Source organism: Aspergillus nidulans, chromosome VIII (genome assembly GCF_000011425.1).
Source record: "Aspergillus nidulans FGSC A4 chromosome VIII".
NCBI lineage: Eukaryota > Fungi > Ascomycota > Eurotiomycetes > Eurotiales > Aspergillaceae > Aspergillus > Aspergillus nidulans.
The window spans coordinates 3,188,992-3,210,115 of NC_066264.1; the positions used below are offsets into that span (position 1 = coordinate 3,188,992).

At 46.6% G+C, this 21,124-nt stretch overlaps 9 protein-coding genes across 9 annotated transcripts, besides 1 other annotated feature; 2 read left to right on the forward strand and 7 right to left on the reverse strand.

Annotated features, from left to right (window-relative positions):
- Window positions 1-21,124: part of a sequence feature (contig 1.7 1..773302(-1)) that runs on past both edges of the window.
- Window positions 872-1,333, reverse strand: ANIA_11272 (uncharacterized protein; the record flags this gene model as incomplete). The annotated part of the gene is made up of 3 exons (XM_050613375.1): window positions 872-926; window positions 1,106-1,130; window positions 1,315-1,333. The coding sequence occupies 3 exons, from the start codon at window positions 1,331-1,333 to the stop codon at window positions 872-874; spliced, it is 99 nt and encodes a 32-aa protein (XP_050469198.1).
- ANIA_00539 (uncharacterized protein) lies at window positions 2,933-7,108 on the reverse strand (the record flags this gene model as incomplete). The annotated part of the gene is made up of 2 exons (XM_653051.1): window positions 2,933-4,315; window positions 4,400-7,108. 2 exons carry the CDS (start codon window positions 7,106-7,108, stop codon window positions 2,933-2,935), a joined length of 4,092 nt encoding a protein of 1,363 aa, XP_658143.1.
- Window positions 9,337-10,123, reverse strand: ANIA_00538 (uncharacterized protein; the record flags this gene model as incomplete). Its single annotated transcript, XM_653050.1, has 2 exons — window positions 9,337-9,383; window positions 9,823-10,123. 2 exons carry the CDS (start codon window positions 10,121-10,123, stop codon window positions 9,337-9,339), a joined length of 348 nt encoding a protein of 115 aa, XP_658142.1.
- On the reverse strand, window positions 11,266-11,778 carry ANIA_00537 (uncharacterized protein; the record flags this gene model as incomplete). Its single annotated transcript, XM_653049.1, has 2 exons — window positions 11,266-11,526; window positions 11,683-11,778. The coding sequence occupies 2 exons, from the start codon at window positions 11,776-11,778 to the stop codon at window positions 11,266-11,268; spliced, it is 357 nt and encodes a 118-aa protein (XP_658141.1).
- ANIA_00536 (uncharacterized protein) lies at window positions 13,279-13,674 on the reverse strand (the record flags this gene model as incomplete). Its single annotated transcript, XM_653048.1, has 2 exons — window positions 13,279-13,470; window positions 13,606-13,674. The coding sequence occupies 2 exons, from the start codon at window positions 13,672-13,674 to the stop codon at window positions 13,279-13,281; spliced, it is 261 nt and encodes an 86-aa protein (XP_658140.1).
- On the reverse strand, window positions 14,676-15,329 carry ANIA_00535 (uncharacterized protein; the record flags this gene model as incomplete). The annotated part of the gene is made up of 2 exons (XM_653047.1): window positions 14,676-14,775; window positions 14,854-15,329. The coding sequence occupies 2 exons, from the start codon at window positions 15,327-15,329 to the stop codon at window positions 14,676-14,678; spliced, it is 576 nt and encodes a 191-aa protein (XP_658139.1).
- Window positions 15,842-16,137, reverse strand: ANIA_11271 (uncharacterized protein; the record flags this gene model as incomplete). Its single annotated transcript, XM_050613376.1, has 3 exons — window positions 15,842-15,918; window positions 15,960-15,976; window positions 16,124-16,137. 3 exons carry the CDS (start codon window positions 16,135-16,137, stop codon window positions 15,842-15,844), a joined length of 108 nt encoding a protein of 35 aa, XP_050469199.1.
- ANIA_00534 (uncharacterized protein) lies at window positions 16,909-17,640 on the forward strand (the record flags this gene model as incomplete). The annotated part of the gene is made up of 4 exons (XM_653046.1): window positions 16,909-17,004; window positions 17,061-17,318; window positions 17,372-17,473; window positions 17,521-17,640. The coding sequence occupies 4 exons, from the start codon at window positions 16,909-16,911 to the stop codon at window positions 17,638-17,640; spliced, it is 576 nt and encodes a 191-aa protein (XP_658138.1).
- On the forward strand, window positions 18,697-20,865 carry ANIA_00533 (uncharacterized protein; the record flags this gene model as incomplete). The annotated part of the gene is made up of 5 exons (XM_653045.1): window positions 18,697-18,934; window positions 19,001-19,481; window positions 19,545-20,052; window positions 20,117-20,593; window positions 20,644-20,865. 5 exons carry the CDS (start codon window positions 18,697-18,699, stop codon window positions 20,863-20,865), a joined length of 1,926 nt encoding a protein of 641 aa, XP_658137.1.

The following is a 21,124-nucleotide window of genomic DNA, read 5'->3' on the forward strand; positions in this document are numbered from 1 at the left end:
TCAAGTAGATCCAAGTAGATCCAAGTACTTTTCTTATCCTTCTTGATAGGTACTAAGCTCTAATCCACGTGCACCACCACCGTTCATGGCTGGCAATATCAATAGAAAAGGGGAAGGTAAGAGCTACTAGACCTCAATAAGTTAAGTGACGGTCTCATTGTCGGATTCCCATCCTTTCTGACAATGTCCGCCATGAACCAGAGGCTGACGGCTTGCCTTCTATTAACAAGACTATAGCAGAATTTTGGACTGCCACAATCTCTTCTTCAATGCTTTATAGTAAATTGTCCTAGCAGTTAACAACTGTTATGGATGTCATGACAGAGCATTGGTCCTGCACCCGAGCATGCCTCAGCTGTGAACGTCCAGAAGAAGGCCGACGGAGCTTTGCCTTCGTGTAGCTATTGTACATACGGCACGTCTAGATAGGAAGACCTATCTAAATACGTCCCATTACAGTTTCGACTCTGAGTTCCTGCCCACGCGACCCACGGAACTCAGGATCCTGCAACTCCAATGCCAGTCAGCAGTTCAAGCTTGGCGGGTGAATATAGAGGGCTTCAGCTCTGAGTAAAGGACTGAACAAACACCGCTGCGACTGGAAATAGGATAAAAAAGAAATGCAAAAAACATACAACAGTAGGGATTCGCATGTGGTCACCCACCATACTACTAACCTACCGGCGTGTGGCTTAAGTACGGCTGAGCGGACGGGAAGCCCTGTTCTCCACACCCTGTGGTCGTATGTGCTAGATTTTTTAAGTCTTGGCCCTATAACTAGCTAAATAGAAGAATATATCAACATGCTGGGTCTTATCGCTTAGGGTTTCGCAGATATCCTCTTACGTAGTCTCTAAGGTGTAGGAGACTACTAGTGGCTAGACACGCTGAGGTAGATAAAGATATCGGCCACGCAAACTTTAGAACTATATAAGGTTTATTATTATAGAATATAATTGGCTCTCTAATAGCCTTCCTTCTTGTAAGTAGCTTTGAAAGGTTACCAGGTAGCTGCTGTTATTAGGCTGTTGCGATAGGGTTGACACCTTCAAGTCTTCCTAACCCTGGTGACTCCTGGTAAGCTTTGCAGCCTCGGTTGACTTACCTGATTCTTCCACGGCCACGTCCAACTAGTATGAAGCTTAGTTACGCCCTAGTTACGGTCCTTGGTAGAGCCCACAAGAGAAAGCACGGCCAAGATATACAGCTAGGCTCTACACGCGGCACGTTGTCCTAGTCGGGGCTAGGCTGGTAGCCATTGCTAAGGGCATGGCACCTTTGTCCTCTTCTTCCATGCTGTAGTTGTAGGCGTACTTGTCCTCTTTACTTCCATGGTTGTGCTTAAACTGTAGAGGGTACTAAACCAAGCCAGTGTCCAAGTTATCTTCTGTATCAGATCTGTGGAGGATCGTGGAGGGTATAATCCAGGATGACCAGGGATAGAGGACTTATATTTGTCAATAACTATTCCTATCTTTATCCCAGGCTGGTTCTGGCAGTTCTGTTCTATACGGAAGGAGGAGTTCTAGTATATATAAGGCCAGAGAAATAAAGCATAGGCATTGATGTTTTACTAATTCCTATTCTGGCCACTGGGGATGCCTTGACTTTCTGTTTTCAGGCCCCTTGCAACCATTCCACTACCTGCGTCTATCACAGACTTTGATATTAGAGGAATCCAATGAACAAAATAGATGAATTTGCATAGAGGTTAGAGATTTGGCTTAAATAGGGTTGCAGGAGTTGGTGCATACTTATCCCGTAATGGCAATGTCGTTTTCGCTCTAGCGGAGTCGGACCTGGAGGTCATGGTTATCGGAAATTATCTTTAGAACTGAAGGCAACCGCAGTGGTTAGCAAATCCACCAAGGGGTCAATATCAGGTCAGGGCTATACAATATGACTGCAACACCCTGCTTTCATAATCCGTCACGTCGTCGATCCAACCCGCACGGGTCTGATTCCCGCCAGCGAACAGACTCTTCCATCTGCCCAGTATCAGCAGATTCCAAAGCCATTGAAATTTAATTCAAGATAATCAGACTTTGAACCTCTTACCAGTCGCCGGGTTCGTGCGCAAGGCGGGACTGTCAGCCTTGGTTAGCGAAGAAATTGAAAAGCACTTGGGCAAGTCAACTAAACTGACCCCAAGTCGACATCTCACCACATTCATCCTGCTCGACATCGCCGTGGAGCGGCTGACAAAGGTACAAGGAGGCAAAATAAAGACCCCACCCACGCAGTCAATGTATTGGAGAGATTGCAGGAGGGGAACACTCATTACCAGGGATCGTAGCAAATGGAGAGCCCTTTGGAAAAAAGACATCCGTTCCTTGGTAGGCTACGTACGTGCAGTTGGTACAGCTCTATTCCACCCTCTTTTGGTATTTCACAACGCCTAAACATTTCTATTATGATATCCTTCATCACGCGGGCCGCACAACCCACCAGAATCAGGGCTTGAATGATTCAGCTTTATCATAACCCTATCTCCTATTACTATAACATTACTTATAATTTGCGATAACTCCTGTGAAGTGCACTTCTCATCAATAGAGATCCTGTGCATTGTAACGACTGATTGGTCAGCCCCGGGAGCATGTTCTGAGGTATCCGAGATGGATAGGAGCAGGGTCTTTTATTGGAAGGTCAATATCAATCCATGCTGGAATACCAATAACAAATACCATCGACAGCAGATTTCTCTTATTCGAGTCCCGGTTCGCTTCTCTATCATTTTCCTCTTTGATTTTCCACTTGGGGCCTAATCTCTTTATTCAATTTCCACTCAATTCTCTTCCTATCTTTCTTCTCACCTCTCTGCTTGTCTCTCTTCTAATCTGTCTGCTCATCTCCTTTTAACCACCTTAGTGTCTGCTATCTCGCTTTTGAGTCTGCCTGTTGTCCAGTCTCCCTACTTCTCAAGTGTTGTTCAGACTCCAAAATGAACATATGGAACCCACGGTAAATACCTTGTACCTTGGTAAACGTCGTTGCTATCCATGTCGGAATCATACCAAATGATGTCTCGTGGTAACCTGTCGCTTCCAACATGCCGACCACCTAGGTTATCAACCTCTGTTTGACTCACTGACGGCCTATTGAGACAATGATCACGAAGTCTCCGGGCAGCCTGATGCAGGCCTTGACACACTGATTCATCCTTCATGTTTCCACCCGCCATTGTTTTATATGTAATCCTTGCCATGTCCATACAGGTTTCGTCATCTACCTTCCAGAGAGTGCCAATAACATGCCGGAATCCTGCCAGCTGGAAGGCGCTGATCAGGTGAATACTCTCGTCAAGGAACCTCTCATCTCTGATCTGGCCAGTTCCACAAGCTGAAAGGTAAGCAAGGAATGGTGAGTACTCTCGAAGATTCATTTCCAGAAGATTAGCTACTGTAAGGGGCCCATCTTTCCCATCTCTAAGAAGCAAACAACTTTTGGATGGATTTGCCTTGTCTGTATAACCATGGCCAGCGAAGTGGAATATCCTGCATTGCGGCAAATACGGTACGAGATCGCGTTTGTATTGTCCTGGCTGGATAGGGTCGAGACCCATTGATCTGAACGGGTCATGAAGTATTGCTATTTCCTTAGCTGCAAATGGAAGCCTGGAATTCCCTGGTGTATGCTCCATAGCAATTAGAAGTGCATGTGCCGAAGTTGGCTGCTTAGCAGGACGTCGACGTCCATGTATAATCGCTTTAACAGACGAGCTGTAGGAAGACATGACCCGATCAAGCACTGTCTCCTGTGTACCTCTACCATGATATCCAGCTGCATGGAGAGGGAATTTGCTCAAAGCACCTGTCGGGATCCACCATATGTGTGGCCAATTGTTGCCAGATGGGGATCGGTCTAATCCTAGCGATTCTAGAACAGGATGCATGATGGCATCCCACAACCATTCTAGGATAATAGGACTTCCCAAATCATCTGTTGTCTTTGCCTTCTCCTCGATCTCTTCGCTGGTGAGGTTGGGTAGATGCAGAGAAGATATTTTATCCTGTGCAATCAGGATTGCATCACAGCGGTACCGGCTGACATTTATTGTTACAATAGGACCCTTCTGCGCAGCAAGTCGCATTTCATCTTCACTCGGCGCTAGCAAAAAGTCATCAAATCCCGGCTGTTTTCGAATCTCAATGATCAACTTGTCAAGTTCTCTGTCAGCATTGTAACGCTGACGCGCTTGAGCCTGCCCAGAAGTCGTGGGATTTGTAGTCGTCAAAAATTCATTGCGCGTAGAAGGCTTGCCTAGTATATCCCGAAGCTGAACAAATCGCGTGGCCAGGGCAGGGTATGCTTCCTGTAGATCAAGAGTGTCTACTCGTACCTCTTCAAGAGATGCTGCAAGCACGCCTCTTCCATGTTCAAGCAAGCCTAGAGCAACCACGGCTCCCTTTTGCGCATTCAATGCGACAGATGCTGCATCAGAAGCAAGGCCCACTACTTCACCAAGCAAATGTTGTTTATCAGAGTTTTCAAGTGACCGTGCCGTTAAACGAGGAACGAGATGAACAGCGATATCTGCGACTTCGTAGCTCTGCTGCCAGTCTGAAAGAATGGCAAGATTCCGAAGTGCACAATGGCCAGCTTGTACTCGAGTGGCAATGAAAGAGCTTTGTTGTCGTAAAGCAGACTGCTGATGTGAAATAGCTTCAAGGAGGTCGGCTACTGCTCCAGTCTTTGCATATCGGTCACCAAGCCCGTCTCCAAGGTTGTTCAAATACATAGCCCGGTCAGGATGATCTTCTGGTGTTGCTTCAACAGCTTGCCGTCCAATTTGGATAGACTCCTCAAGGTCAGTCATTGCTCCTGTTCTTTCATATCGGTCCTTGAGCCCGCTTCCAAGGTTGTTCAAATATATAGCCCGTTCAGGATGATCTTCTGGTGTTACTTTAAGAGCTTCCCGTCCAAGTTGTATAGACTCGTTAAGTTCAGCCATTGCTCCTGTCTTTGTATATTGTTCCCCAAGTCGATTTCCGAGGTTAGTGAGATATGTGGCCCTGTCAGGATGATCCTCAGGTGTTGTTTCAACAGCTTCCCGTCCGATTTGGATGGACTCTCTAAGATCAGCCATTTCTCCTGTCCGTTCATATCGGTCCCTAAGCCCAGTTCCAAGGTGGTTTAGATACATAGCCTGGTCAGGGTGATCTTGTGGCGTTGCTTCAACGGCTTTCCGTCCAATTCGAATAGACTCTTCAAGGTCAGCCATTGCTCCTGTCCTTTCATATTGGTCCCTAAGCCCGCGGCCAAGGTTGTTCAAACACATAGCCCGGTCGGGATGATACTCTGGTGTTGCTTCAACAGCCTCCTGACCAATTTGAATAGACTCTTCAAGGTCAGCCATTTCTCCTGTCCTTTCATACCGGTCTCTAAGCCCACATCCCAGGTTGTTCAAATACATAGCCCGGTCAGGGTCATCTTGTGGTGTTGCTTCAACAGCCTCCCGTCCAATTTGGATAGACTCTTCAAGATCAGCCATGTCTCCTGTCCTCTTATATCGGTCACCAACCCCACTCCCAAGGTTGTTCAGATGCATAGCCCGTGCAGGATGATCTTGTGGTGTTGCTTTGACAGCTTCCCGTCCGATTCGGATGGACTCTTCAAGATCAGCCATTTCCCCTGTCCTTTCATATCGGTTGCCAAGCTCATTTCCAAGGTTGTTCAAATACATAGCCCGGTCAGGATGATCTTGTGGTGTTGCTTGAACAGCTTCACGTCCAATTTGGATAGACTCGTTAAGTTCAGCCATTGACCCTGTCCTTTTATGCAGGTCCCGGAGTCCACTTGCAAGGTGGTTCAAATATATAGCCCGTGCAGGATGATCTTGTGGTGTTGCTTGAACAGCTTCCCTCCCGATTCGAATAGACTCTTCAAGGTCAGTTATTGCTCCTGTTCTTGTATATCGGTCGCCAAGCGAACTTCTAAGGTTATCTAAACGCGTAGCCTGGTCAGGATGATCTTCTGGTGTTGCTTCAACGGCCTGTCGTCCAAATTGGATAGACTCTTCAAGGTCAGCCATTGTTCCTGTCCTTTCATATCGGCTTCTAAGTCGAGATCCAAGTGTATTCAAATACATGGCCCGATCAGGATGGTCTTCTGGTGTTGCATCAGCAGCTTCCCGTCCAAGCTGAATAGACTCTTCAAGATCAGCCATTTCTCCTGTCCTTTCATATCGGTCCCTAAGTTGATTTCCGAGATTGTTCAAATACATAGCCCGGTGATCTTCTGGTGTTGCTTTGACAATCTCCCTTCCAATCTGAATAGACTCTTCAAGATCAGCCAATGCTCCTGTCCTTTCATATCGGTCCTCAAGTTGGCTTCTGAGATTGTTCAAATACATAAGCCGGTCAGGATGATCCTCTAGTGTTGCATCAACAGCTTCCCTCCCAAGCTGGATAGCCTCTCCAAGATCAGCTATTTTCCCTGTCCTTTCATATCGGTCCCCAAGTTGACTTCCGAGATTGTTCAAATACATAGCCCGGTCAGGATAATCTCCTGGCGTGGCTTTGACAGCTTCCCAACCAAGTTGGATAGACATGTTAAGGTCAGCCATTGCTCCTGTCATTTCATATCGGTCCGCAAGTTGATTTCCTAGGCTGTTCAAATACATAGCACGCTCAGGGTGATCTTCTGGCGTTGCTTTGACAGCTTCCCAGCCAAGTTGTATAGACTTATTAAAATCAGTCACTTCTTCTGTCCTTTCGTATCGATCCCTAAGCCCACGCCCAAGGTTGTTTAGAAACATGCCCCGGTCAGGGTGATCTTCTGGCGTTGCTTCAACAGCTTCCTGTCCAAGCTGGATAGACTCTTCAAGGTCAGCTAATGCTCCTGTGATGGTATAGCGGTCGCCAAGTGCACTTCCAAGATTGTCTAAACGTGTAGCACGGTCACTATGGTCTTCTGGCGTTGCTCTGAGAGCTTGCTGGAAAATTTGAATAGACTCGTTAAGGTCAGCCATTGCCCCCGTCCTTTCATATCGGTCCCTAAGCCCAATTCCGAGGTTGTTCAAATACTTATCCCGGTCAGGATGATCTTCTGGTGATGCTTCAACAGCTTTCCGTGCAACTCGGATAAACTCTTCAAGGTCAGACATTGCTCCTGTTCCTGAATACAAGAAGTTGCTTTCCCAAACTAAGTGAGTAAACGAAACTCTTTCTGTCAATGGGTTTGCCTTTATCAGTCAGTCATCCGAACCTTCACAAAATTCTGCCGGAAAGAGTGCAGGCCCTGGGGATGTAATAGATTCTGGAACCGCGAGCCATGCGATACTAGGGATTAGTTGGAAGGCATTATACCATGGCGACTGGACGCTTAGTGGCCCAGAAAATGAGGCTGTTATAGGACCCAAGCTGATTTGCATTGTCATAATCCCGACAGTCACTCAATCACCAATAAGCTGTGGCCCATCTGTATTAAGCGCTCCAAGAAGGACAGTCCTTCCAGGCAGCAATATTCTCATGTAGTTTTGTGGCTATGTTGGGCCTGCCAAGAACGCCGTTGCTTGGAGTTCTGGTATAAGTAGCCAATCTTCAATTGCGTACGGCAAGACTGCAGATCTTAAGGTTTACAGCTGGGTGAAGGGGGGAGCCAAGTCTCCCAAGACGATTGAGCCCACATGCGAACCGCAGCTGTTGTATTTTTTTTTCTGCTTTTTGTGGACAGTCTGTGTCTTGGTTTGTCCGTCTTAATCCTCCACCCAAGAAGGCTGTTAGTCCCCCCAAGTCTAAGCTGCCGATGTGGCTTTGCATCTGATTAGGTCATTCATAATTATCTCCAGCTCATCAGCCACACTAATGACCTTGTCGCCGCAGTGGCTTTCTAGCTATGTCTAGCCAGCCGGCCATTTGAAATTCTCTAGATTCCCGCGCTGAAGTTACAATGGCAAGTACGTCAATTGTTGCTAGTGTAAGAGTAAAGTCGTTCTTGGAAAGGCTATCTTGGCTAATCACCTTCATTTCCCATATACTCGGGGTAGGATGAGCATCGCGCATACCTCACCCCAGGTTCAAAGTGGGAATTCAGATTGCGTCTGCTCACGAATCCATTCTTCCTAAAGGCAACGTCGAGAGGCAATGCACATTTTTCAACCTGTCCTGCCAATATTCAGCCATTGCTAGAAGTAATAGAGGATTGCGTGTCGTGATCAGCTCTTGATTACTCCCACCAAAAAAAAATCACGAAGTCGCCGAAGCGTACACATTGCCGGTTCAATATAGCTGCTCATAACTTCAACCCTCTTGCTAAGAAACGCGCAAAATGAATCGGCTTATCCTCAGTGTTTCCGTGCCGAGAGTTATATCGCACGCCGGCGACCTTGAGCCCATCCCCATCAAAAAGTGTGATGGTGTCACCACCCCGGATAGAGGCAATTCAGGATATCAAAGCCCTCAGTATCCATAGAGGTAAAAACGCGTTTCTAGAAAGAACCTGTTCTGCCCCTGATGAGCTGCGGACTTTCCATCCTGACAGAGGTATTCTGTGGTCTATGAGGTTTGCCAGGATAACAGATTGCCTCTGATTCTCTGATGCAGGAGAATTCACCGCTGCCTGCCTGATAGTTACTGAATTTCCAATAAAGTTATCAAGCAGGACATCCTTCCAGATCACTTGAGATATGGCGTGGCCCAAGAGAACTGTCAACCAGAGGCCACTCCTTACTATCAATGTCCACCTCACTCGCTCGTTTGATACATCTGCCCGCATGAAATGAACTATTTCCTATTATCGAGAACCTTTTGAGGTTTGTGAAAAGCTATAAATCATCTACATAGATTGTAGGAAATGAAGACCTTGCAGTCATTCGTTGTAGACATTGATCCCCAGTATCGACACTAGTAACCTATTGAACTTCCACTCAGCCAAAAGGCCTACGCCGCTTGGAAAGCTAAGTTCTGACTAATCTACTGGCTGTCGTAACCACCTCGATAGCCCTAGGTGAGACTTTGAGGATCAATAAACGTGAAATGACACTGATTATTGAGAAAGTTATCAAGTTGCTATAGTGATAATATCAGAACACAAACAGCAAGTATTAATGAAACCGCAATTTTTGCAGAATCAGGATAAAACGAGGGTTTCGAAAACAAAATGGTTTGAACAAACTTCAGATACTTATCCCCACAGGCTGATACAAATAATGGCTGGCGGTTGTGGGCTTCCTTCTCATCCAGTGTTGTCAAAATGTCATCACCCAATACTAGGACTGATTTCACACATGTCGGAAGCCTGTCAGATTTATTGAAAATAGATTGAAATAAATAATGTGATGTATCTAATCACTTTTGTTCAAGCTAGCTTTCAATTTGGCGGTATATTTTGAAATCAAACCCAGCATTCAAGAGCAATTACAGCCATGTAGATATAACTTTCTTTTTAGTACAAGAAGAGTAATTATTTATTATCTTACTAACAGATATTAGAGGGGTGAAATAATAATTACTTGTAGTATATATATCTTCTCCCCTTTCTAGCAGGAGCCCTATGATCTGTTCAGCTTATTGTATAGTATACTTATTTTCTTTTGCTAATGTCCAAGACCATCTCTCTACTGCATAGTAGAGCAAAGTATAGCTGTTATGCTGGAAGAATCAAAAATTGTCAGCTGTGACCTGGCTATAATATCTATAATTGTAAGGGGATGATATGCTTGTTCTAAGCTATATCCTGCCGTATATACAAGAAGGGTTTGTTAAGGAAGAGAAAGGTGTGTCCAGTGTGCGTGGGTAGAAATAGGGATCTCTTTAAGCGAGGGCCCGCTAGTACGAGGCCTCCCATTGGCCGAGTCCTGACAAAAAGGGTTCTTCGTACGAGGAACCCATAACAGTAGGTCCCATCCCTTCGAGAGGTAAATGCTTTCCTTGAAGTATTGCGTCGTCCAAGGTACGGGTTTGGTGCATGTTGGAGGCATCGGGGTGTTGGGCTCCATGTATTGTACGGACATGTCTGTAGAGTTAGCGGTCAGTGCCAAGATACAACACTTCCAAATTGAAAATTCCTTCTTCTTATCCTCAACCCCTTTTGCTTCTTCTAAGTCCTTTCCCAGTATCTCCCTCTGCAGTGACCACCCTCTGCTCCTGTCTCTAACCTCTATTGTCTCTGTCCAAGCCATTATGTTAACAAGCTCTGCCAATAACCCTGACCCAAATACAGATAATACTCTTCTTTACTGTCTATATAATCTAATAATACAAGGTACTGCTGGGCAGTTCCTGAACAAGTTTACTATTCCTGTATCTGGTTTCCAGGATGCCCAGACTGGCCATTCGTACGCTGTGGTCCGTCTCACTGCTAAGGGTGACCGGGCTCTGTTTGACCTGTGTCATAACAACGTGCAAAGAGAGGTATAGCGGTTCCCTTTGTACGAGTTTGTTGTCCGGGTTGGTGCTCTCACTGTCAAGCAGGTAGCCTTTCCCACTAGTCTGTTCGGTCTGACTACCTATTAGTGGTCTGGGCTGATCTCTGTTTAGGTCTGTACTGCTCGGCCCTTGTATATTAATGCTATCCTGATTACTTTATGTAGTATTAAGACTCGGGAGCCATGCTCCATGAATACTTGTTCTGTCTTTGGGGAGCATGTACAAATCCCTGGCTATTGGAATGGTGCTTGTGCTGGCTGCAAGTGGAAAGATAGCAGAGCTCATTGTGACTTTTATGCTGATTGCGAGCCTAAGTATGTGCCTCTTACTGTTGCAGAGCTTCCCCGTGCTCTAATTAAGGAACTGGAGGATTAATCTTGTTGTATGATCTGGTTCTGCGCGAGCCTGTTCTCTTTTCTTGTTCTGTAGGTTCTAGGTTGGGATGGTCTTCTTTCTGTTGTTCCTGTTGTAATTCATAGGCTTGTACAGCCTCTATTTCTTCAAGTTCATGGGCTGGTTCCCATGTGGGTTTAGCCCATCCAGTCTATTTAACCAGATATTCCCAACAGCCTCCTCTTCCTATCTTCTTCCACTGTTTATCTAGTACGGAGTCAATATAATATTCTTCTTTGTTATTTACCAAGATAGGTGGGGGTTGGGAGTCATCCTGGACTTGCAAGGGGAGCTTGTTATTATCTGCCAGTTGTACAAGGTCAACATAAAATACTGGGTGTATTCCTGGTGGAGTATTCAACTGTAGGGCATGTATGCCTATCAACTTTGTAACTGTATATTTTGTATTCTTCCAGTCTAGTTTCTTGCTGGGTCTTTCCGTACGAATATTCCAAAGGTTCAGCCATACTTTGTCACCTGGCTTATAGGTAGGTGCTGGGGCTCACTTCTTATTTGCCTGGTGTTCAGCTTCTTGTTGTGAGTAAGCTAGAGATGCTTTGGCCCAGTCCATGGCTTCTTTGATCATACAAGCAATATTTTCCCTGATCTGGATGGGGCTCTGATCGGCAGATTGCTCTGGTAAGTCCTCAGTAAGGCCAAATAGTGAGAGGTCATAGCCATGGGTTAGGTAAAAAGGGGACACCCCAGTAGCAGAGCTTGTACGAGTATTGATAGCCAGTTCTGCAATAGGGATGAGCTTGTCCTAATCTCCCTGATCATAGCAAATATACAAGCAAAGGTATGTCTCTACTACAGTATTTGCTTGCTCTGTAGCCCTGTCTGTCTGGGGATAGAAGGCAGTTGATAGCAATTGTTTAATCCCTAACAGCTGGCAGATCTGCTTCTATACTCTACTAACAAATTGACTGCCCCTATCAGAGACCATTGTCTGCGGTATTCCGTGGCGTCGTATCAGGGTTCGTACGAGGGTCCAAGCAACCTCTTGAGAAGTCATTTTGGCCATAGATTCAAGGATTACTCCTTTTGTCAGTCAGTCAGTCAGGACTAGAATCACTGTACAGCCATTACTATTTGGCAGGTCTGTAATGAAGTCCAGTGTGATATATTGCCATGGATGTTCTGGGATTGGTAATAGTTTTAGGAGTCCCTTTTTCTGTTCCTTCCATATTTTTGCTCGGCCGCAGGTGTCACAGTTCTGTACAAATTGGCGTATATCTTTGGACATATTTGGCCAGAAGTAGGTTCGGCTCACCACCAAATAGGTCTGTTCTCGTCCGGGGTGACTGATTAGGGCGGAGTCGTGGGCTGTCTGGATCAGGCTTGTACGCAAGGGTTTGTTGCAGGGGACCCATCTTTGTCCTCAGAATAGGAGATTGTCCTGCGCGTCAATGCTGCATTCTGACATGGAAACCTTGAGCAGTAGCCTTGGTGGGAGTTTCCTAGCCCCCTCTCGTACGAGCTTCCGTATTTCCATGTACTCGTCATCACCTGACTGGGCTTCTGCCCAGGTGGGGACCCCTCCTTGGGGTGCAATAGGTAAGATAGTGGCTTTTGGATAGGGAATGTCTATTACTTCCCCCCTGTATTTTTCTTGTAATAACTGCATTGTACATGACTCTAACCAATCATTATTTCCTTTTGGAGAGTCTTGGTCATGTTAAGAGAGAGTATTAGCATGTTCATTCTCAGAGCCCTTCCAGTAGTGGAATTTGAAGTTAAATCTGCTTAAGAAGAGGCTCTATTATATGTATTATTCTGACAGCTTCCTTGGTAAATAGAAGTATTCCAGATTCTTATGGTTAGTAAGAACTTTAAATTTAGATACTAAGCAGAGTTTAGTATCCCAGGCTTCCAGGCACTGTACAACAGCCAGTAACTCTTTGTCATAGATCTCATAGTTACTCTCTGCAGGGGAGTGGCGTTTAGAGAAGTAGGCACAAGGGTAGAGATTACCCTCCAAGTCATACTGTGATAGTGTCCCCCCAGTTATATGGCCGGACGAGTCTGTTTCCACTATAGTCTCTCAATCTGGGTCAAATGGAGCAAGGACAGGCTCTGTTATGAAGCATTCCTTTAATCGTCCGAAGCTCTGCTGGCACTCTTCCGTCCAACAGAACCGGGCATCCTTTTTGGTCAGTTCAATTAGGGGTCGCGTTAGAGATGAAAAATCAGGTATGAATTGATGGTAGAAGTTTGCAAACCCGATAAATCCTCGTACGCCTTTGACAGTTGTAGGTGCTTCCCATTCTTTAATGGCCTTGATCTTCTCTGGGTCCATTGACATACCTTCTCCAGCTCGTACGATAAACCCTAGGTACTTGGTTTCCTTGCGTTCAAACTCGTACTTGTTGATATCTAGGAACAGCCCTGCTTTATTAAGCTTGACTAGGACCTTTTATACATGCTCCCTATGGAGTTCACGGCTTCTATTAGTGAAGACTAAGATATCATCAACATAGGCAGAGCAAAACTCGTCCAAGTATTCACAGAGCGCCTAGTTAATGTACTTCTGGAAAGTGCTGGGGGCATTTGCCAGGCCAAATGGTGTAACAAGCCATTCAAAAAGGCCATATCTCGTACGAAAAGCTGTCATCCACTCCTGGCCTTTGGCAATCCAGATTTTGTGGAAGGCAGCTGAAACATCCAGTTTGGTAAACCACTTAGCCCGTCCAATCTGGTTCAGTGTCTTGTGGATAAGGGGCAGAGGATATTAATCTTTCTTGGTAATAGTATTTAAGGCGCAGTAGTCAACACAGAATCTCAGACCTCCCCCTGGTTTCTGTATAAATAAGACCAGAGCAGCAGCAGGTAAGCTGCTTACTCTAATAAAGTTCTTGTCTAACAGTTCAGTTAGTTCCTTCCTTAATACAACCAACTCCTCCTGAGACATGTTGTAGAGGGGCCCCCAAGGTATCTCAGGCTCCTTTCCATTGGTTCGTACGAGCTTGATCTTGTGGTCAATGCCCTCTCCCCGATGGGGTGGCAACGATTTTGCGTTGTCAGGTTCAAAGAGGTTAAGAAAATCCATATATTCCGGAGGAAGCTTCATACGGGGGTCTGTTGGTATTTTGGGGTTAAGTACCTTTTCAATGTCTCTTAGCAAGGCTGCAAATATTGTTGCCTTTGAACCAGTTTTTATTGCCTGTCTCTTTATAGCTTGAAATACTGCGGCAGTAAGACCTTGTAGGCTTAGGGGTTTAGGTGGGTGTGTAATAGTGTTATATAGGCATGTCTTAGTTGTACATAGATATAGTCAGTTTCTTTTAGGCTCTAGCCTGCCATCATGGCGCTTGAGCCAGGGGTTGCCGAGGATAAGGTCATATCCTAGTAGATATGGTAGGACATAAAGGTATGACCCCTCTTTACTATGACCTCTAATATCCAGTCGTGCTCGTACGATCCTGGTTATGACCAGGTCTCCACCAATACCATCTACTGGGAGCAGCTTGATAGGAATAGTTGGTATCTTGTTCTATTGTACAAATTCTTGACTAATAGCTCTATAAGCAAGACAGCCTGTATCTACCAGTGTACAAGCCAGCTTGATATGGTTCACAATGGCCTCTAGTTTAAAAGGTTGGGAGTGCATGTAAGAGCGTTTAAAGTCTTTCCATAGTCTTAGTTAAGTAGCTCTACCTGGGTACCCCTGTCCATGACTTTGTACAGGGGTTATTTATTTTCCGACTCCTCTGGTTCCTCTTCCATGTTGTTAACCATTTGTGTAGCAGCCACAGTCGGACGAGGGCGTAGAGGAGGCAGAAGGTCACATTCTCGGACGAGGTGGCCTTTACTTCCACAACAGAGGCATGTTCCCTCCTCACGTCGTCTTTGGAGCTCAGAGTTGGAGACAAACTGAGCGCGCTGTCCAGTCATTGTATGCTGGGTCCTTTGTTAGTTGTCAGTAGCTCGGCGACGCTGCTGGACAGCAGCAACAGTGGGCTCCCAGTCCATGGGACCATCAGTGGTAGCTCGGGCGGGTGGAGGCTGATAGCTGCGGCTTGTACGTGCCCGGGTCATTCACTTCACGCGTTGTAGGTCATGGTTGACTTGATATAATTGATTGCAATACCTGTTATACAAGTCAGCTTGTTCTCTCCTGACCATAGCTTGAAGGAGTGGCAGGCTAATAGCTGTTTCCAGGAGGGACTTCTTCTGGTCATCATGCCAATCCATGCCACCTGTATTCAGTAGGGCTTTGTTGAAATTGTCCAGGAACTCGTCCAGGTCCCTGTTGTTCTGGCGCATGGTATTAATCCGTACGAGAGCTCTTTGTTGTCGGTCTGCATCCAAGTATGCTTTATCCATCGCCTCCATAAGGCCTTCATACGAGATTGTTGGTCCGTTGGCTTCCATCCATGGCAGCATTCGTCGGCTAGCCTTCCCCTCCAGGCGACTAAAGATGTAGTAGGCTTTTGCGGAGCTGTCAGGGTAGGAATTCCCATCAATTGTAAACTTTGTACGGAGGTTTATCTTGAAGGCAAGATAGTTGTGGGCGTTTTCTCCATTAAATGTTCTCACGTCTGGGTGCATCGGACGGGGGCGCATGGTTATGGTAGGGGCAGGTATTGCGGCAGGGGCAGCTGGCTGAGCCCGTAACTGTTGGAGCTCTGCATTCTGTTCAATAAGTTGTGTATGCAACTGGTATAGTTCTTGCCATAGTGTGGCATTAATATTCTCTTGTCCTTCCATCTCTTATGTAGTAGGTCACCTTACTACTTCCAATCCAGTCTGTTCCGTTGAGAGTGAACAAACCCTAATGTAAGGGGATGATATGCTTGTTCTAAGCTATATCCTGCCGTATATACAAGAAGGGTTTGTTAAGGAAGAGAAAGGTGTGTCCAGTGTGCGTGGGTAGAAATAGGGATCTTGTTAAGCGAGGGCCCGCTAGTACGAGGCCTCCCATTGGCCGAGTCCTGACAAAAAGGGTTCTTCGTACGAGGAACCCATAACAATAATAGCCTGTAGTAAGGAGAATTTGAATAGACTTGTTAAACCCAACCCACGAAACCCGCCCCAACCCGCCCCGACCCGCCAAGAAATGGGTTGGGTTAGACCTTCTAATTATCCATTGGGTTTTGGATATTTTTGGCTGCCCCAAAGCCCGGCGGAGCAACCCGCTGGGTTGCCAAGATATCTAAATACGTATATTACTGTATTTAGATTACATTTGCTTACTTAGATAGTTTATAATACTGTATTTAAATACAGTATTTTATTTAGCTATGTAGATCACTGCCTATCAAAGTAATGATATGCATAATTGGGTTATTTTGGGTTATTTGGGTTGGGTTAGAATTATTTGCTAAATCCATGGGCGGTTTACTGTGAAGGTAACCCACCCCAAAACCCGCATGGGCGGATCAGGTAGGCCTGAAAACCCGCCCCGACCCGTGGTTTAACAAGTCTAGTATTAAGGAAAGATCTGTTGACTAGTATGCACAAGAACATCCTAGCCACATATTTAGTATATTACTATAATAACAGGCAGCAATCATGAACTTATAGGTCTCAGCATCAAGAGTTCAGTAAATATGACCAGCCCTTCAAAAATTATAACGCTCCCTGCTGTCCCTTTCCATGTATTGGAAAGAGAGAGGATAATTTTTTAGCAGCTGTTATGGGATGCTCCCATAACACGCACCGCGTAGCGTACGCGGCTGTGGTCACGTGGCTCCCCATCCATCTCCAATCTCTGATCTGTCCTGTCCCGCTTTCTCTTCTTCAGCGATTCCTTCTTGTACATACGGCACGTTTAGATAGGAAGATCCGTCTATATACGTCCCTTAACAGCAGCAAACTAATTTAGCTATCTATTTATAATTAGCAGCAAGCTGGCTAGTGATATTAGATCAAGTTGTGCTTGCTTTACTGTTAACATCTTTCACAGTAGAATCCATAGACTGGTAGAGATGGCGGCAAAGACAGCATTGGACATGTTTTGTTGTTTGCCTTGCTGTTCAAACACCTGCATTGGAGCATTGGTTGATTTCAACCAGAGGGTTAACTCAGATGCCAGGGATATAAATTGAGCATGTCACCCATCAAGCCAGGCCCTTTCTAACTGTCCATTCTATTGTGGCTCACACTCAACTGAAGTACATGCTTCTGATAGATACTACTTATTATGGAAACTGAGTCTTGTCTGACAGACCAGGCCATCTTGGCCAAGATCAATCAGTTAAGAGAGCTGAATGTTGGCTTGATTATCCCTCTCCCTCAGGTAATTCAGGAAAACCAGTTCCTTGCCTACATGAAACTATCTAACATTTATAACAGCTCGTTATTGTCGGAGACCAGTCATCTGGAAAAAGCTCTGTCCTTGAGAACTTAACCAGATTTTCTTTCCCTTGTGGTGCGGGCCTTTGCACTTGCTACACAGCGCAGATTACATGCCACAATGAACCCCAGAAGAGTGTCTTCATATCCATTATTCCTCGTTCCGATACAGACAAAGCGCTCAAGTTGCGCCTGCTTAAGTTTCAGCGCCGCCTTACGGAGATTGATAACAATGAGCTTGCTAAGATTTTTGATGAGGTACTTTATGTGCATAGCTGTCTAGAGGCAGCATTAACTGACCTTCATTTTAGGCTCACCGTGTGATGGACATCCGTATGAGCACAGATGGCTCAGATACTGGCGTCGGCGCGTTTAGCCGGGACATTCTTAAGATCGAAATCAGCGGACCCGAGGTTAGCTTCCACCTGCTTTATCACTAAATTAATAACATCTATGGTAGCAAAACCATCTAACAGTTATTGACGTCCCTGGCATATTCCGTGTCCCTACAGATGGCAAGCAGATCTTCATCTTGGCAGGATGCTCGGTTCGGAACATCTCCTCTCTTCAGCTGTGGTGAAACATCTGTGCCGTATTGGTGTCACTGGCTTTCATCATTCGCTTCCTGACAGAGCGGGACCCCCACCCGTGCAGGCCCTCGGAACCACAAGCCTGCAGGACACTTTGGCGTTGTGAAACCAATCCTCTTGGTTAAATATCCACAGCTGAATTCGAACGCAAGATCTCTAACCTAGAAGGCTTGATTAAACTTGCAAGAGAACGTGTCCAGGCAAGAATCCTCCCAACTGGGACTAGAAGGTCATTTTAATCATGCCCTATCGTCTGCTGTGCCTGCATTGCACCTATATAGCTAGCCTATCCGACACAGATACCTTGGTCCGTCCCGGCAGTCCCGCGGCCGCCACATAACCTGGTGACGCCTAGAACACCGGAAGCCCCAGGTGGGGGCCAAAAGCATGTCAGTGCCAACTTTGGAGAGGCGGGCCAAGCCCGCCCGGCCGCAGAGACCGCGCCTGGGCGGCGCTAGCAAACGTCCTGCATTAGCTTATATAGTAAATTTATGTCAGGGTGGGTATCAATTTGGGGCGGCGTCACCGCTCTGAGATTCCTTCTCCATACGACTGCAAATCAAGAGAATAAGCAAGAAGAGACCCTTAGAGGTCCTTGGGTTCAAAAAAAAGATTAGGAATGTTCAGATATGTAGGGTTTTTCATAGTAAAGGGAATAAACTGGATTACTTAAAGAACTGAAGATACTGTTGGCCTGATATAGAAGGCTCTCAGGGACCTTTCAGCTTGCTTTTGCCTTCCTTATTAGGAAGGAAACATGGGAGGCCTAATTGCAGTGGTTAATGGCGGTGTTACAGCCGCACGTGGAGCCTGGTGGCACTAATTAAAGGTTCTTTCATCACAGTCTTGCATGCTAGCATGAATCTTCTATCAAGGCCATCATCCCCGACGCAGGGTTGTGCATACTCGGTATTACTAGAACGCGAGTGAGACTCTTAGCAGCTGCGTCGAGCTCAATCTTTCATTCTACGGGTAAGACTGAGTCCCATCACTACAAATACAACTGCGTGCGTCACACCTTATCTATTTTACCTCTAGATTATCACATGCTCGAACTTCGACCGATAACTCCAATGATTCCCAATGCACCCGCATCAAGCACGGGCCGTCGACAGCAGAATGCCATCGCCTGCGAGGAATGCCGTGCTCGAAAACTGCGCTGTGATATGGGAGAGCCGCAGTGTACCACCTGTTCCAACCTAAACATTCCATGCATCGTCAACACCGCTCGTCGCCCGCGGGGTCCAAGAAAAGGACATGTTAAGATCCTCAAAGCTCGCATCTGTGTGTGCTCACCCGGTAACGGATAAGTAAACAGAGCCTCTCACTAATCCTACGTGCCCAACCTAGCCACCCTTGAACGCCAACTGAACGAGCACACCGAGGCGCAAATGGCTACCAGGAGGAATGTGGAAGGAGGCAGCGTGACAGCAGCCCAGCCAGTCTTGGACGCAGAGCAGTCTTTGAATTTGGACCTTGACGACAGATGTATTGATGGGGACGGTGGTGTCCAGTGCTCGCTGAATTTGTCAGAGGACAATACCAACAACTACATGGAAGGTCAGGCCTCTGGGGCTCTCACGTGGTCATCGTCAGTCCCGTCCGTAGATCTCGACAGTGAGTGGAGCAAACACATCGAGTCCCTTCCGGACTCCGCGTACTTTTCGTCTACACTGTCGCTACCAGGTGATACTGTACCCAACTCCACGTCGGCATGGCCCATGGAAATTGGCATGCAGCCAGTAGAACTGGACCCTTCCTCAGGCGTTGGGTATCCGCTCCTCACTGGCCCGCCTCCTGTGCAGATGTCTGCCCTGGAACGTGCAGATCTGTAGGTTCCTAAAGCCCCCTTCCCGTTAGCTTAGACGGTTATGCAGCTGACGGCTTACTATAGAGACGACCTTTTCTTTGAGCGAGTTTACGTCTTCGCCCCGATACTCAACCAGCAACGGTATTACGCTCGCTCGGCTCGCGAGCTGGATACAGGTGAGCCCTTCGCATGCCTGCAATATGCCATGCGGACCGTGGCGGCATCAATGTGTAGTCGATTTAAGGGAGTCCTGCCCCTCCTTTACGAACACGCACACTGTATTCTGAATGCTTGGGAGCAGAAGTTACCAGACGAGGCAGTCCCCATTGAGCTGGTGCAGGCCCGTCTACTGTTAGCCATATATGAGATTCTCAAAACAAATCCGCGGAAAGGCTGGATCAGCGCCAGTCGCTGTTTCCATCTCGTTCATCTCGTGAAGCTGGACGAAATAGATAACCCAAAGTCCTGGAAGACTTCTACTCTCTCTTGGGTCGAGGTAGAGGAGCGACGAAGGACCTTCTGGACTGCCTACGCGCTGGATCGCTATGCTAATTTTGTCAATGGTCTCCCAATAATTTTGAACGATCACATGGTAAGTCTCTTTTTTTTTGTTGAGCAATAGAGCTTTCTAGCTCATCATGAACTAATATCCAAAGGTTCTCACCTGTTTACCCGCTCCAGAGGCGGCCTTTCGACGCCAGCAAGGGGTCAAAACGGAATTCCTGGCCACAGCCATGGATCGAATAAACGACAAACAGCTATCATCCTACGCGAAATCCATCGTTGTCGTCACAATCCTGGCGCGCTGCCTCTCCCACCACAGCCAGTGCAAAGTGGAAGGCATCATACATCCATCATCCGAGCAATCCCTCGTCCGCCACAGGACACTCGACACCATCCTCTGTCAGGAAGTTCGAGTGTCAATGACTGCGGCCTATTCTGACATGGAATCATGTCATCCCGAGTACATCTTTACCAAGATGCTAGCGCAAGCTGCTTTTCTGGTCCTCTTCACCGCGCTGGAATCAGTGCCACACCATGACTTGTGCAGGGAGTACGAGAAGAAGGCTTTCAAGGCCGCGGAGACGATACATAGCCTGGCGCAAGGACTGCCACAGCTGGGGTGCTTCAGGGTCCGAGTCGCTTTCTCTGTGCTCATTGAGTATTTCTAACCTTTTGCCAGGTACACCCTTTCACGCCGATTGCCTTGTTTATCTGTGCCGATTTCTTGCGCTCGCACAAGAAGTTGAATCGGAATAACGCAGCGCAATTCGACACCATCTGTGCTAGTCTGCGGCACCTGGCTCCGGTCAACAACCTAGCCCAAATGCTTGAGTTTGAGCTCCAGCGAAACACCGAGACTTTTTCACACTGCTCGGGACATGTAACCCGCCGCCTCACGTGAGATAGCGCCATAGCCAAGCCAAGTCTTTGTACCGTTTATTCCGGATTTATTGATGATTTCGACAGTTTACAATATAGCGACAGGCGTAAAAAGGGGGGATGTTTTCGCATCTGCTATTTTTAGACATAGTTATGATCGAGCGGGACCTTGATGTACTTCACCATCCCAACTAGACTGCGGCAATATCCGCAGTGCAGATTTGGATATTCCATGGATAGATGAATAATTTGCATAATTGATACATGTTTTATATGTAATA